The sequence below is a fragment of the Mirounga leonina genome, unplaced genomic scaffold (genome assembly GCF_011800145.1).
Source record: "Mirounga leonina isolate KUSES-001 unplaced genomic scaffold, KU_Mleo_1.0 Mir_242, whole genome shotgun sequence".
Taxonomy (NCBI): domain Eukaryota; kingdom Metazoa; phylum Chordata; class Mammalia; order Carnivora; family Phocidae; genus Mirounga; species Mirounga leonina.
In genome coordinates, this window is record NW_023270627.1 from 286056 (window position 1) to 303667 (window position 17612).

Below are 17612 nucleotides of genomic sequence, written 5' to 3' on the forward strand. Positions count from 1 at the left end.
GTTTTCAAATCATAGTTCTGTACAGATTTTAGTCATCATTATCATCTCAAATTACTTAAGAAAAGAAATTATTATGCTTACCATTTAAATCTTTAAAACCCACACTGTAGTTAAATTCAGCTCTGGGTGGTTTGGGGTCCGGAGGAGGAAGAGTGTCAACTCCTAAACTCTGTGAAAATAGATCCCCGCCCCCAAAGTTATTCACCATACGAACATGTTTGCAGTGTATTTTATTTATTTTATTTTTTTAAAGATTTTATTTATTTATTTGAGAGAGAGAATGAGATAGAGAGAGCATGAGAGGGGGGAGGGTCAGAGGGAGAAGCAGACTCCCCGCCAAGCAGGGAGCCCAATGCGGGACTCGATCCCGGGACTCCAGGATCATGACCTGAGCCGAAGGTAGTGTCTTAACCAATTGAGCCACCCAGGCGCCCTGCAGTGTATTTTAATCATTAAGTCAAAAATCATTTATTGTTTACACATTTTCTTTCTGAAGATGTTAAGAACTGTATTCTTACACGAAAATGTTTTATGTGATTTTTTTTCCCCTACAGAAAATTACAACTTAAAGTTTGCTCTACAAGGGGCGCCTGGGTGGCTCAGTCGTTAAGCGTCTGCCTTCGGCTCAGGTCATGATCCCTCTCCCACTCGCCCTGCTTGTGTTCCCTCTCTCTCTCTCTGTCAAATAAATAAATAAAACCTTTAAAAAAAATTGTTCTACAAGGTACATCTTGAAATAAAACCAGATCAACGAAGAATGATGAGCATGAGATAGTTCATTTTTATAAATAACAGAAAAAAATCTCCTGTAATGGTGATTTGTGACACATACACTGTATGCAATTCTATAAGGACTTTAGTAATGACATCAGAGAAAAGGAATGTCTAGTCACTTGGAAGATAAAAGTTGTTTCAGGATGAATCTGCCATTAGATAGTAAAATGTTACACAGTTACTCTTACCTAATAAAAATTGTTAGAAAGAAATTAAGACAGAATAAGTTATTAATTGTGTAAATAATGGTTTTTAATTGAAAAAGTGACTTCCTATATGATTTAAAGGCTGTAATACATATACAATCTAAATTTTCAAAATGCTTTTATGTCTATAGTTTGAAACGTGATTTCCCCCACTCTGAAACATGAACATTTTCATGACAGTGAGTGCATCCTTTGATGCTAACTTGATTTGGTAAATAATATCCTTGTTTATGTCTTAAATTTCTGAATGAAAAGAATCATTATATGTATGAGAATAAAGTATTGGGATATCCTCAATTATAAGTAGAAACAAAAAAAAGACCACTAATCAAGAAGTTAAAACAATTAATCCAAGCAAATTAGAATCAAAGATAAAAAGTAGGGAAAAGTGACTGCAGTCCCAGAATTCAATCTGAAAAACAGAACCAGCAAAATTGTGGTGATGAGGGGAGGATGACAGATGAACTAGGGGGCAAATATCAGAAAAAAAATTTAGTGAGATAAAGTACAAAGAAATTCATTAATGAGTTCGTTCGCTGTGACTAAGAAGTCTAACATCACAATTAGGGCACAATTAATCTTTGCTCAGGATATAATTTACTATGGTATTCAAAGAAATTAGAAGTAGTTCTCTAACAAAATATTAATACATAAATGTGTGATAAAACAAGCTTCCAGTAAAATGTAGAGAGAGAGAAAAAAGAGAGGAGACTCATTTCCAGAAGGAGCTCCCTTCATCATAGGAAGGTCATTCAAAGCCCAATGTGAAGTAAAGAATGTAGCACGTTCTCCACGTGTCTGGTGATTTTAGGTGATATACAAACACACAATCAAAATTTAAATTATTGTGTATCTCTTTGGATGTTTGTGAAAAAATTAAGCTAGAACATCTAACCTACTTGAGATAAAGTTTAATTTTAAAAATCAATTAAAGACAAATATTAACAAAAACAATAGGACAGATGGGTTGCAACATGGCAAAAATCATGAAGGTGATAATGTGAATGACTAAAGATTGGGAACACTGCTCTGTACCCACTAACTTCTGAAAATTTATTTCATCAGAAGTTGAATAATGGTGATTTTCTAACTCTTCACTCCTTTTCAATGTTTAATTGGAATTCTATGATAAAGAAGAACTTTCTTGGGGCCCCTGGCTGGCTTAGGTCCGTAGGGTGTGTGACTCTTGATCTCAGTGTTGTGAGTTCGAGCCTCATGTTGGATGTGGAGATTGTTTAAAAATAAAATCTTAAAAAAGATAAAGGAGAACGTTCTCTCATCAATTATTTGTTTAGTCTGAAATATAGTTTGGGACCATAAAAAGACTAAGATAAATGCTTGGTTCTTTATCAATTTTCAGAGTAGTAACTTAATGCTCTGTCAATTTCCAATGACGACAGATAAAGTAGTTTTGTTTTTGTTATTTTTGTTTATTCTTGGTATCAATATGAACTCAGAGTTTGTTTTTTTGCCATGTTAGATATTTAAAATTTTTATATTTAAATATTTCCTTCTTTCTTTCATGGCTTTTGGGTGTCCTATCTTGCTTAGGAAAGCTACCCACATCTTAAGGTTGGATAAACATTTTTCTCATGTTTTCTTCTCTCTATATATATTTCATATATTTAGATCTTTGACTCACAGAACTCATTTTGGTATAAGGTATGAAGTAGAAATTCAGCTTTTGATTTTCCAGACATTCTCCCAACACAATTTATTACATAGTTCTCTTTTTCCTACTTATTTAAAATGCCACTTTTATCATATTTTAAATTCTTGTATATATTTGGATCTAATTCTGCGTCATGAATCTGTCTAAATGTAGCATTGCCTCTTCTTTTTCATATTTTCATGGATATTTGTGTATTTAAATCTTTCTCATATAAATAGTGGAAATGGCTGGGTTCCCTTTCCACACAAAAAATCCAGTTAATATATGTATTGATTTCTAGCCTTTATGTCTCTCTATGCATAGATACACATACATATACACATACACAGTTTCTATATGCATGATGTACATATATGTGTACACACATATATACATACACATGCATATAACACACACTCACATATATATGGAGAGAGACAGAGACAAAGAGACAGACGTAGGGAGTGATAATGCAAATGGAGCAACACATCAATTAATGAAAAATCTGGGAGAAAAGTAAATGGGAGTTCATTGTATTATTCTTTCAACTTTTCTCTAAGCTTGACATTATTTCAAAATTAAAAAGTTAAAATCACAGTATTACATTTTAGATTCCTTTAATTTTGCTTCTTTTGGGAAATTAGGAAGCCTCTGGTTAATCCAACCATTTCAACCGCACTGCAACTTCAGGGAATAGAATATGCACAAAATTCACAAGTGAAGATCAAAATACAGCTTTTCTAATGGCTCAGAAAATACTCAATAATCTCAAAGGGCACTTGACAATGGCTGAACTGAAGCTGAGCTTTTAAACTCAAGGACAACGTGGGGCCTTTTCTTTACCATGAAATCTTGAGGCCTACCTGTCAGGAGAAATGCATTAGCCAAGGAAACCCTGTGACTACATCCACTTGAGCACAATAAAGAAAGAGCAAATACCATAAGGGCCTTGAGGGGAGGCAGGGGTCCAAGACACAATGAGGGGCTCCCTTCCTACTCTTGAGTTAGACTAACAACACTCAATTGAGGAACTATGAAAACCCCAAACTGTGACCAATCAGAACAGTCACAGGGGGCACCTGGGTGGCTCAGTGGGTTAAATGCCTAACTCTTGGTTTTGGTTCAGGTCTGATCTCAGGGTCATGGGATGGAGCGCCATGTTGGGCTCTGCGCTCAGCATGGAGTCGGCTTGGGTTTCTCTCTCTCGCTCCCTCTGCCCCTCCCCCCTCAACTCTCTCTTTCTCTCTCTCTCAAATAAATAAATAAATCTTTTAAAAAAAAAAAAGAACAGTCACTCTCCCAACTGGAGTACAAGTGAGTGAATGGATGAAGAACACAGATATTCACTCAAACCCTTCCCTTTCATGGGTGGCATAAGAAGTCCCCTCCTCCGCAGGAATGTGGTGATCATCCTAACATTCACTGTTAATCAGCATCCCTTTCATCTAAGCGTACGGTCTTATATTTTGTTTCTTCCTTCACAGAGTCTAAACTTTCTTGAATTTTACATGAACTATAAAGCAGATGCTAGCTAAAATTGATTTATTTTTCCTGAAATAAATATTTTTTAAAAACAGACTATTCTTCAATTACTTTATAGAAAACTTTAAGATCCTTGTCTTATTTAGGAATATCAGATTATTCTTATTTTAATATATTATGCAGAAAGTTATGAGTTGACTATGTTCTGAATCAAAGAAGCATTTATGAGAACACTACAAGACACGCTAAAGCTCACCTAACTTTGTAACCTGGGTCAGTGGTCCTCAGGTCAGCAGCCCCTGGGCTCCAGTCAGCCCAACAATGGGGTGATCTGAGTTAATCTAGTCCTGGTGTCAGTGGCTTTTTTCCTAGATGTGAAGCTTGTCTGAGTGGTCTTCATTCTTACAGAGAACTTACTAAGTTCTTACAGACTAATCAGAAGTCACAATAAGTCCCACTTATCCTTTAAAATGTAGCATTTCCTCAAAGATTGGTAAAGAATCTCTACTAAAGACCATGTGATTTTCTTGGTTAGTCTTTATATAAAAGTAACTGCAAGGGAGATTGTTCAGTAGTGGTGGTTGTGAGGGTTTGCTTGGGGAAAACTTCTCCATTGGCTAAATATTTGAACATGATAAGCAAGGGAATTGCCATAATAGAATGTATGTGTGACCGATGCATTCAATTAACTGAACTCAGTACAATCAGGAAAACAGCTTTGTTTTATTCCCCACCACTGTTATAGTTACAACAGGAAGATACGGTATTGTCAACCTCCAGCTGTTGTTTTTTTAAAGACAGCTCTCTCATAATATTAAAGTCAAATTCTGTAAACCCGTCTTTTACTAATTTGAAAGTTAAGAAGGGGTATTTACCTGGGTCAGAAGATCCATCTCCCCCAGCAAATTGCTGAACATTTGGTCTATGTCTTCATTTGACTCACCCATCTGAAAAAGGAAAAAAAAAAACAAAACCAGATATAAACAGTCTAGTAAAAGCCTGGTCCTGGATAATTGTCCCACCTCTATTTTCCCCAAGAGCCCTGTCCATGGGCAAGTAAGTTGAAAAGAGAAGGCTATGGAGAGAAATGTTCATTTCAGCCTGAAATTCCATGCCTGCCTTCTTTCCAATTTGCTTGGTCCAAGACTGAACCAAACCATAGGAACTGTCTCTATTTTCTCTATTTCTCAGACTAAACTAGTCTCTGTGGGGCCAAGTGGACAAAATGAATAGCTACAAAACTGGGTTGGCCTGAAAGGACAGGGAGACTTCAGTTAAAACAAGAGAGGACTATGAGACCATGGGACAAGCACATTCCTAAGAAGCAGACACATCTGAAAGAATCAGGTAAACATGCACATGGGCAGGGAGGCATGTATTTGAATCCAAGGAAGCCATTCAGTGAATGCTCAGGCTCAGACCACGCGAGGTGAGAAGGTGAGCACTCAGGTCCGTGACAAGTAAGGCAGACACTGCAGGTGTCTCTGTGTGAAAGCCTGAGTCAGGGAGGATGCAAACATAGCATCAGTGAGCGAAGATGGAATAACAGAGAAGGAAGATCCCATTTTTGTGTAGGTTGTTCGGCTTAGTGTTTGTTACAGTCAGAGAAGGAAAGACTGCTGCAGATAGGTCCTGCCTCTGGCTGGGGAGGGAAACCACTCACACGTGGTTTTATTCCCTCCCAGCTGCTTACAAAGCATCCGAGTCATACATTTCCTTCTTTAAATAACCTACAAAATGGAGAAAAAGTATTTAAGTCAACAAAATACTCATGGTTTCACACGTTGTCCCCTCAAGCAATTCATCTGGTATTCAAAATCTAATCATGGATGATTCATTTATTACTTTAATAAGAGGAAACTAGCAGGATAAACAATAAAATTCCAGAAATACCTATGTGAGTTTATTTTCATTAGAATATTATGCAGTACAATGTGACAAAAAAAGAAATCCTTCAGATGAATTATTATTAACAGGGAAATTTAAGAGTAAGTGTATCCTAGTGAACATTTCCTGAAGTATATAATTGTCAAATCACTAACCTTGTACACCTGAAACTAATATATGATATGTAAACTGCATTTCAATTTAAAAAAGAGTGTTAGTGTTAACACATTTTAAATTTTTCATAAGAGAAAAGTAATCCATTCAGAGTGAAAAAAATAAATTTATTTGCTGACCTCGAAAGTGCCAGCCAGTGTTCCAAAAAACTCACGGAAACCAAAGATGATGTTAATAATAATAAGAATCCTGCCATTAAAGCTTTCTCTTAAATCATTAAATTAGGAAAAACACTAAAATGATGAAGAATAAAGTCTTGAAAAGAAATGTGACACTGGTGAGTCAGAAAAACCTGTTGAGCTCAAAGACCTTAGTTTCTCAGCCTGTACACACCACTGATACACAGCGGGCAAAGGACATGCGGAGTGAATCACACACCTACGATGGAAATAACTCAAAACCAACAGCATTCTCATGACCTCTGGTAAACTCTTCTTGTGTTCATCTGGTAAGACCTTGCCCCCTGCCCTTTCATTCCCTTTTCCTAGAGTCTGTTGGTATTGAATTATTAAAAGGAGTCAACATCAAAACTGTGTTGTGAATCTACAGGCATAAGTAAATCTGCTGCTGAATGAATCGTAGTGTAAAAGAATTGTAACCTTGGGGAAAACAGTAAGACATTTGAGTTAAGGGCCTTTATTAACATAAATTTAGATTAATCTGTAAATTCAATCATCTTACATATTCATCCTCCCTGAAAGAGAACCTTATTTTTTGAATGGACAGAACAAGAATTACAGGGATATATATATAGTGTATTCAAATACACATATACACATGCTCAAGGATGAAAAAATAGGGTTGTGTCTATTTGTATGTGTGGTGTCCTCCAAAGGTCAAAATCAAGATTAGAAAGAGAGAGCCAAAGAGAGAAAGAGAACACCCAGCCCTGAGAGCTCAAGATGTTATTTGGTCCAAAAGAGCAAGGGTGGAGCTGCCTTAGTCAAGCAATGGATTGCAAAACAAGCAATGTGCACATCATGATTGGGTGGAATTAACATCTTTTTGTGTGTATGTAATTTCTGAGTTCCTTTTGGGTCTTGGGAAGAACAACAAACTGTTGATTAGGAAAAACTGGAATAATACTTTATCAGATTTTTTTTTTTTTCTGGAAGGGAGGGAGTGGCTAGGAGAGGGGTGGGTGGTTGAGGCTGCATACCCAGACTGAAATTCTGCCTTAGAAAGATTGTCTGAATGGCAATGGAATTTGCCATAATGCTCAGTATTTCCTTAAGGCTCAAATTTCTAAGCCTCAGTTTTTACCCTCAAGTAATTTCTTTTCTCCGTGTATATAAATTTCATAGATAAAATTCAAACATACATATTTAAAAAATCTATCCACACAATGGATTAGCAATTCCAGCCATAATTTTGGACCTAGATCAGGACCTTATTTTATCTGTCAGAGTAGCTTGTCTAAAAACAGCCTACTATGAGCACGTCTATCATTATTGCCACTCTGGTGCGTTCTCCTCTCACATGCCTTAACTTGGCTAATGGTCATTATTCATTCACTTATTAGTCTGATTTAGAAACCTTGGCCTAGTCCCTGATTTCACCCATTCTTCCATCGAACAGTCAAAAAAAATCCTGTTAGTTTTTCCTGTGGAGCAACTCTCCCTTCTTTCATCCTCACTGTTAAGCCATGGTTCCGCCCCTCATCAGCTCATCCAACACCCAACTTCCTGGATCCCTCCTCAAGCCTCACCACCAACACAGTGAATTTGAAATACAAATTTGAATGTGTCACTCTCTTGCTTAAAAACATGATGTGGTTGGTGATCATGATGAAGTGGAAAGAGTTCAGGTCTCAGCCTGTCTTTCAAAGTCCTTGATAATAGCCCTTGACATTGTCTGAAGAGGCTTTAAAAAATTCTCTATGTCTTTGTAATATGCTTTCCTATCCACCTATCCTTCATAAAATCCTATTTATTATTCATAATCCAGCTCTGATGTCAACACTTCAATGTATCTTCATAGCCTGTAGAGAGATTTACTGTCCATTGCCCTTGGTAGCCATATCAGTAAATCCTGGCCCCAATAACAAGCTTGATAAGGTATTTCACCTCCAAGTTTGTTTCCTTGTCTGTAAAATGAGAGGAATAATATATAATTCACAGGGTTGTTGTGACATTGAAACAAACAGCATATGGTCCTTGGCATAAGCACTAGTAATAGCATTTACTATAGTGAATCATGCTCTTTTTTGTTACCGTGTTTAAACCTCTTTCCAGACTGGGAGCTATTATTAAGTATGGATCAGATCTCATTCATCTTTGTGTTTAAAAATGCTTTGTTGGAAGCCCAGAGAGACTAAATAACCTCCCAGCTTAATGGGAAGAAGTGAGCTAAACTGCAGGCTCAGGCCACATAGAAACTCTCTATTAATCCACCTCCTATGGCCTAGATGTGGCAGTCAACATCAATACAATGAAGAACCTTGTGTTATAAACATTTTTATAGGGAGCTTTTCTCAAATGCCTGCTTTCTTGTAGCACCAGATTAAGGTATAAATTTGTGGATGGTCTAATTTCAATGTTTTGCAAGGCTCATCTTTTCAGCTTTTAGTTATGCATAATCTTTACATGAATTGAGGTACTGGTACCAATAACAGAATGAAGAGTATCATTTAGTAAAATTAAAATAATAAAATAACAAGGGATGTATTAAAAAAGGACATCATTAAAATGAATCAGTCAGTTAAGTTCAGACAAGTTAGAATTGGTCTTCAAAATTCCACCAGAACAGATGCTACCTCTCTCTGTTCTGTGCATGGCTGTGGGTTGAGAGAGAGAGAGGAATCTCCCCATTTCATCATCTGCCTGATAATAATAAAAATAACTATTAACACACTGTTAGGCGTTCTCACTCTGTGCCATGCATTGTTCGTGTCCTGATGAGATCCATCCTCACAACCACCCTTCTTTTTTTGTGTGTGTTTCTTTTTTTTTTATTATTATGTTATGTTAATCCCCATACATTACATCATTAGTTTTTTTTTTTTAAAGATTTTATTTATTTATTTGAGAGAAAGAGAGAGAGACAGAGAAACAGCATGAGAGGGGAGAGGGTCAGAGGGAGAAGCAGGCTCCCCGCTGAGCCGGGAGCCCGATGTGGGACTCGATCCCAGGACTCCCGGATCATGACCCGAGCTGAAGGCAGTTGCTTAACCAACTGAGCCACCCAGGCGCCCACATCATTAGTTTTTTTTTTTTTTTTAAAGATTTTATTTATTTATTTGAGACAGAGAGAATGAGAGACAGAGAGCATGAGAGGGAGGAGGGTCAGAGGGAGAAGCAGACTCCCTGCCGAGCAGGGAGCCCGATGCGGGACTCGATCCCGGGACTCCAGGACCATGACCTGAGCCGAAGGCAGTTGCTTAACCAACTGAGCCACCCAGGCGCCCAGTTTTTTAATGTAGTGTTCTATGATTCATTGTTTGCAGATAACACCCAGTGCTCCAAGCAGAACGTGCCCTCTTTAATACCCATCACCAGGCTAACCCATCCTCCCACTCCCCTCCCCTCTAGAACCCTCAGTATGTTTTTCAGAGTCCATAGTCTCTCATGGTTCGTCTCCCCATCTGACTTCCCCCCCTTCATTCTTCCCCTTCTGCTATCTTCTTCTTCTTCTTCTTTTTTTAACATATAATGTATTATTTGCTTCAGAGGTACAGATCTGTGATTCAACGGTCTTGCACACTTCACAGCACTCACCCTAGCACATACCCTCCCCAATGTCTATCACCCAGCCACCCCACCCCTCCCACCCCCCAACACTCCAGCAACCCTCAGTTTGTTTCCTGAGATTAAAAATTCCTCATATCAGTGAGGTCATATGATACATGTCTTTCTCTGATTGACTTATTTCCCTCAGCATAATACCCTCCAGTTCCATCCACATCGTTGCAAATGGCAAGATTTCATTCTTTTTGATGGCTGCATAATATTCCATTCACAACCACCCTTGATGGACATTTTTATTTTCCCCATTTCACAGATGAGGAAACTAAGATACCTAGAGGTTAAGTAACTTGCCCAAGGCTACACAATTTGAGTCAGTCAACAAATATTTATTGATCTCAGACACTGTTAACAAACCTCTGGAAAAGGTTCCCACAACTGTATTTCTCTTCATCAGTGTGTCAAGGATTAAATACCTAGACTTTATCTACATACTGTATGTCTTTTTATTTTGAAGACAGTAAAAAAAAATGTTTGGATCTTTGCATTGAGACTGTAACTTTTTAACTTTATTCTATCTGTATTTCTCAGTGCAGGTAAGCAACGCTTTGAGCCTATAGCTAGATTGCCAGAGCCTAAGTATAAGTAGAATTCATAAGAAAAAAGATTGAAAAATTCGAGGCTCTGTCAATCTGAATTTGCTTTGGTATTTCATTATTTTTAAATTAAAAAAACAGCAGGCAATGTTCATTTTTTTCAAGTAAAAAAAAATCAGCCCATGCATTACAACTACAGAAACCAAAGAAGTGAAAATTAAAAAAAAAAAAAAAATCTGTTCATTATGGGGATCACACTTAGTACGGGATATGGAGTGTAGAATCCAGATGATCACAAATGCTGATGGGAACTATACAGTATGACTGGAAAATAACTGACAATATTGAATTCCACCTGATTCCTTCACTGTAGTTTTTTTTTTTCAAAATGCAATGAAAGCACTTATCAAGAGGAAGTGGCTCACAGAACAACACAGCACGTGGTTAAAGGTTCTTGCAATGTTTGGGAGTGGGGAGTAGCTAAAGCTTCTGTGTAACATAAAACAGGAAACAGAAGCATCTCTAAACTTATACATAAATCAAATAATACTCAACAAAGAACTAAGATGAAGAAATCTCTTGGGCCAACTTAACAGGCTTTTTACTACACCTGAGATAAGTGAAAATTTTAAGAAATAAGCTAACAGTTATTAAGTTAGTAAGATAATCACTATGATCACATGAACAATACAGACCAAACACAACAATCACTCACAAAGGAAATTCACGTGGATGTTGGGGATATGCATATGTATGGTCACGCAAAAGGAACAGTCAAGACAACAGGGTTCTTTGGTAAGCAATATTGTGATGGCAAGAGTTAGATGGAAAAAAACACATCTGTACCTGAAAAAGGAATCATGAAATGACATGGTTTATTTCAATAATTTAAAAACCACTATGGATGTGCTTTCAAAAGCCTTAGAATTTGTCACAGTGTAGAGTCAGACACATACACAGTAGATGAGATGGGCTACCATATTTTTTTAAGGTATGATTTTTAAATGTATTTACTTCCAAACTGCTTTGCTTTTGAGTGAATGCAGGGTGGAGTAGGGCAGAGTGCAGCATTATGCTAGGTCAAGTCCTGGAGTAGGTGAAAAGTGAGATGGCTGAGAGACCCAAAAATGTTCAACAGGACTAAGAAGTAAACAGCATGTAACGCAGGGAAATAAAACTCATATGAACTCAATATTCTCACTTCCATCTGTCCAGATGGCTTTTCTGTGTCTTGGGGAGACAAGTGGTAGACTATTTTCACTTGGATATACATCAGCTGAAAAGTGAATTTTAAAATCTTGAGATTTTCTCAAGTTGCCTTTTAATTCTGTTTTGAGCATCCATATCAGGAATGGGGAGCTGCTTTTGTATTTGGGATCCACTGTGACATCGAACTTAAAGTGACAACATAATTTAGGGGTTTTTTTAAGAGACAAAAATAGAAAATATATTGTTCACTCACCTGTAAATTAAAACTGTGGACATTAATTTTCATACAGAAAACTCCTGTGAATATTTATCTATATTCACCATCTTCTACTCATCTCTATTTTCTCCTCAATCTATCTTGCCATGGCTGAATGTTTGTGTCCCCCCAAAATTTATATGTTAAAATCTAATCCCCAAGGTGATGGTATTTGGAGGTGGGGATTTTGGGAGGTAATTAGGTCATGACAGTGGAGGCTTCATGTTGAGATCAGTGCCCTTATAAGAAAAGATACAGGAGAGCTTGTTCCCTCTCTCTGCCCTCTGCCATGTGAGGATACAAGAAGATGGCCATGTGCAAACCAGGAAGAGGGCTCTCCCCAGACACCAGATCTGCTGGTGCCTTTATCTTGGGACTTTCCAGTTTTCAGAACTGTGAGGAAATAAATGTTTGTTGTGTGAGCCACCTAGTTGATATTTTTGTTATAGCAGTCCAATCCTGACCAAGACATAACCTCAGCTGGACTTTAGTTCCCCCATGTAACCCAACTGTGTGTCAACATTCAATGACTTTCATGTTGCCAAATCCAATGATGGATTCTTAGCATCTTAAACAACATTTATCACCATTCATTGATCACTCTCTCGGAAATACTTTTTTCACTTGGCTTCCATAAAAGCTTTCCTTCCTGCTTTGCCTCCTAGTAGAGGCCAATTGATCTGAAGCTAATAAAGCCTAAGTTTCAGGGCTCCTCCTTTGTAAGTCCTTGCTAAGACTGCATTTCTCTTCTAGCACCCCAGCAGCAATATGGAACATTGTTCTCATGCTGAGAGATGATCCTGGTAGTGGTTCCAGGGCTTAGATGGGGCCAGTGGGCTGCCAGCACTACCTCCACTCCACCTGGACTCTAGCAAGTGTTGGATCCATAGTAGATCTCATGGACTGTGGAATCTACCTTCTATTCCAACAAGAAGATCTGAAGGAGACACTGTTCTGCTCTGCTCCTTGCATGAGGTCACCTCGACCTAGGCTTCATGGCCACCCTACACTGTCCCCAGGACCAGCCTAGCAGTTGGGAGGTAGCAAGAACTGATGGCTATATGGTCCTGGCTGAGCGGGAACAGCTGCTTCCTAGGCCATTGGGAGCCATGGGGTGCCACACCACAACTAGTGAGAGAAAATACCTCAGTTCTCTGAGGTCTTTCTCCTGGGCAAGACACACTGCCAGAGGAAGAAACCACAGAGGAAGTTACAGATGAGGCCTTACCACAGAGAGCTGTGAGACTGAAATAAACTTTTTCTAAACTATCAATAATAAAATTAATTGTGAGCAACCATGCTGGAGGAAAGACTAAATTATCTATTACCTCTATAGAATATTGTTTCAAATTCATCCTCATAGAGAGAGGTGATTGAAGAATATGCAGCCAAAATGTAGGAAAAAATTGTATCAGGCAAGTAATTAGAAATAAAAATAAGTGTTACTTTTTGTATCTTGTGATGTTTGTTGCATGGGCTTTTAAAAAATTGGTAATTTGTTGAGATTTCCTTTCTCTAAATAAATATTTTCTTCAGTTCTTAACTTTTCATTCATAATTTTGTATTCTATTTTTTTTTTTTTTAAAGATTTTATTTATTTATTTGAGAGAGAGAATGAGAGAGAGCACATGAGAGGGGGGAGGGTCAGAGAGAGAGGCAGACTCCCTGCTGAGCAGGGAGCCCGACGTGGGACTCGATCCCGGGACTCCAGGATCATGACCTGAGCCGAAGGCAGTCGCTTAACCAACTGAGCCACCCAGGCGCCCTGTATTCTATTTTTTTAAAGAGACTCCCCCTCCAGTTGTATATAGGCCCCAGAGATCCTGGAACTGTCCCTGCCTACCTCGCTTGCCTCTCGTTTGAGCCTCCTCCATTGATTCTGCTCTTCTCCCTGTTCTAGTTTTTCTCCTGGCCTCTATCTACATCCACTCTCTAGGAAACATCATGCTGCCTTAGGCTTTAAATACCTTATACATGCTGCCAATTCCAAAGTGTATCTTCAACCCAAACTTCTCTCTTATTTCACACATTCAACTAGTACTTAGCACTGCCCCGCCCCATCTCTCTGATTTTATCTCCTTTAACTCTGCTCACACCAGCCTATAGCTGTTCCTTGAACACTGTAAGCATGCATTTGCACATGCTTTTCTGTCTGGAACACCTGTTCCCCACTTACTTGAGTGGCTTGCTCTCCACTGCCGTTAGGTCTTTGCTTGCGTGTTCCCTCATTACTGAGGCCTTCCCTATTTCAAAATCAACTCTTTCCTACAACTCCCATTTTCCCTGCTTATATTCTCTTTCCACTTACCAACTAGAATGTAAGCTACATGAGGTCAGGGATTTGATTGTTTTTGCTTACTGCTAGATTCCAGCAAGCAGGGCAATGTAGATACATGATAGTGAATATTTGTTCAATGAGTGGATGAATAAAAAGTTGTTTTTTTTTTAAAGATTTTATTTATTTATTTGAGACAGAGAGAATGAGAGACAGAGAGCACATGAGAGGGGGGAGGGTCAGAGGGAGAAGCAGACTCCCTGCCGAGCAGGAAGCCCGATGCGGGACTCGATCCAGGGACTCCAGGATCGTGACCTGAGCTGAAGGCAGACGCTTAACCATCTGAGCCACCCAGGCGCCCTGAATAAAAAGTTTTTAAAGATTAAAATGTAATATATTCCTTTAGGCTTCATGAAGGCGTGGTTCACCTTTATATTTCTAGTGCCTGCTTTGGTCATGGAAGACCTTCAGTAGTATGTGCTGAATAAATGAATGTTTTAAGGGACAGCAGTGAGAAGAAATGAAGCTAGGGGAAGACAGATTAAAAAAGGAAAATGATTCTACAACCACCTTAGTGGATGTCAAGAATAAATGGTGGATGTTGACATGAATGGATGAAAGATGGTTAGGGAATGATATTGACTCAGAGTAACTCCCTACTCTGCTAAGTCAAGCTCCAGGGTAGGTGAGATGGCTGAGTAAGATCCCAAAATACTTAACTTAGAAGCAGGACAGTAAGTAACATAAATGTTACTTAGCTCTTTCAAAGGCTACACCTTTAAATGTAGAAATCTGGTGGACCCAACTTTAACCAAATGATCAAACTTAGGATCATCATTGATGAGACAGCCTGAGACCACTGTCCCTGATGTGATGCACTGAGGACATGACATCACCATAATGCTGCTGCCAGAATGTTTAGCCTGAGTCTAGTCAAGAGGAATCAATCAGACAAATCCAAATTCAGGGACATTCTGCAAAACAACAAAGTGACTGGTTTGGACTCTTTAAATAAAAGAAGATATAGGAATAATTTGGAAAATTTGAATATGGACTATACATCAGAAAATGCATTAAGTCCATCAAATTTTCTGAATGTGGTAATTGTAATGTGACTGCGTAAGAGCTCTTTGTTCTTAATAGATAAACAGTGCAAAAAAATAGAAGAAATACAATAAAATGTGAATAATTAGTGAATGTGAGTGAAGGGAATATGGATGTCCGTTGCACTATTCTTGCTTTTTTTTTTTTTTTTTGCTATTGTTGAAGTTTTGAAACTTTTCAATGAAAAGCTGGAGAAAAAAAGAACCAATCTTTAAAGTCAGACAGACCTGAGTTTAAAAAAGCAAGGCAATACAAAACAAAACAAAACAAAACAAGAAAGAGGAACAGGGGATAATAAAATGTAGAGACTGGCAAAGACAATGTAAAAGAAAAGAATCTATCTTGTGAACTGCTGTATGTTGATCATCTAATTCCCACAAAACCCATGTGGGGATCAATATTTCTCTCATTTTCACAGATGAGGAGCCTGTGCTCAGGAGTCTGAGTGATGGGCCCAAGATCACACAGAACCACGGGTAGAAAATACACTGGGACTCACACAACGCATCTGCCTAGAGATGACAGACATTCAAACACACACACAGAAGTAGAACTCTGAAGTGTGGATTACATCGTGATGAAGTTATCTTAAATCTTAAACATAATACTTACTAGGTTATGTAGTGTCTGTTAAAGTTTTATATCTTTATATCCTAAGAATGTATACCAATCACCCACTATTTTTTTTTTTACCTTTTTTTCACTTATAAATCAAAAGTTCTAGATATTTTCGTCTTATTATCAGGATGAGCTATTTATACAATTAATTGCCAAAGCTTTCAGATTGTAATTTTCAAAGTGAAAAGAGATTGAAATGGCAGGTTATGCATTGCCAAGGATTGCCCTTTAGGTACCAAATGCCTACCTATCAGAAGCTTCTATTAGAATTCAAGAGAAGTTATTTAACTTCCAATAGTGCTTAAGATAATAAAGAAAAATAAATCACTGTATTTAGCCAAGTAAGGAATATAGAAAAATTCACAACTTTCTTTGATAAGCCTAAAAATTATACTGTGAACTCTAATGGTTTTAAGGAACAAGAGTGTATGGCCTTGGGTAGTGAACGGCTGGGTGTCCTGACATGCTCTGCACATCTTAACATCTTTAGATTCTCAATTTGTGAAGTGAAGACTGTTTTATTTGTAATACTAACAAGAAATGATATGTAATTCTGTGATCCATTTTGTGTTCTTAGATCTTAAAATCTTTCTAAACATTTAATGCAGCATCCTCCCAACTCCAAAAAAGAAAGTATTGATGAATTAATCAATCAAATATGACAGTCACGTTGAGTGTTCTCAAGATGAGAAATGAAAAATGACCTTTGGCTTAAATGCATCAAAGTCCCTGGTTATCTTGGGAGCGCTGAGGTGGGAGCCAACAGAGGGCTTTCAGAAATGAGTGGGAAACCGAGATAACAACACAGACAACTTTTCTGGGGCCACAGCAATTATACGTGCTTTCTTCTCTGTCGTTCAGAATTCTTCCAAAGTCACTTTCGTGGCTCTGAGCATCTTTCACATGGATGTGCTGCACCATCATCTAATCAAGTCTCTATTGTTGGAAATTTATGGTTTGCTCTTCTTTTTAAGATATGATGCTAGGAGCCAGATGTTTACATTTGCAGAAAAATTATATGCAGCACAGCTTAAGGGATAACACTGGAAATATCAACCAATTCTTGACTTTCTGTGGGGTGAGGAGTTTTCTGTTGCTGCATCGTGGTCAATATTCTGCACCTGTCACTAGAAACCCCCAAAGATTGGGGCTCTTGGTAACGATAAGGGTCAAGTGTGGTAAACTCTGCATTAATGAGCTCAAGCAGTGTGTGTCCCACTGTGCCGTTTATTTCTCTCTGTTTGGAACTATTTACAGCCATCTCTGTGACTGCTGGTGTGTGCAAAACCTATTAGGGTGATACATGCCATGGAAAAAATTTACATCGGAAAAATCTGAGGTACATTTGAGATTTTTTCAGTGACAACCCAGTTTTAATTCTTTTCCTGAGTCTCCTACTAAAATTTCTCTCTTCTTCAAAGATGCTAGTGACAATACTTTTCACTCTCTTTTAAAGAAAGGAACTGAATCTTTACTCTCCCACATTTGAGATGGTTCATCCCTTAAATAAAACAAAAAACATCCAGTATTTTTGTCCTAAACGACCTTCCATAGGTAGCTAGGGTGCGGTGTGTGGGGGCTTCTGTTTTGTGTGCATTTATCTCCCCCTCCATAATAAGTAAGCCCATCTAGGCGGGCCTCAGGCTGGGGAACCACTGAACTGCAGGGGCCAGACAAGACCCTCCCCCAGGAACAAG

At 38.2% G+C, this 17612-nt stretch overlaps 1 protein-coding gene across 3 annotated transcripts in view; it reads right to left on the reverse strand.

Moving 5' to 3' along the window:
* Nucleotides 1-17612, reverse strand: part of APBB1IP (amyloid beta precursor protein binding family B member 1 interacting protein) — a 108684-nt gene that overhangs the window by 57553 nt on the left and 33519 nt on the right. For all 3 annotated transcript variants that reach the window (XM_035029488.1, XM_035029486.1, XM_035029487.1), the window contains 2 exons: nucleotides 4989-5060; nucleotides 82-169 (listed from right to left, as the gene is read on the reverse strand). In XM_035029488.1, coding sequence (XP_034885379.1) covers nucleotides 82-169; nucleotides 4989-5060 — 160 coding nt within the window. Of the gene's footprint in view, nucleotides 1-81; nucleotides 170-4988; nucleotides 5061-17612 lie in introns of those variants that run through there.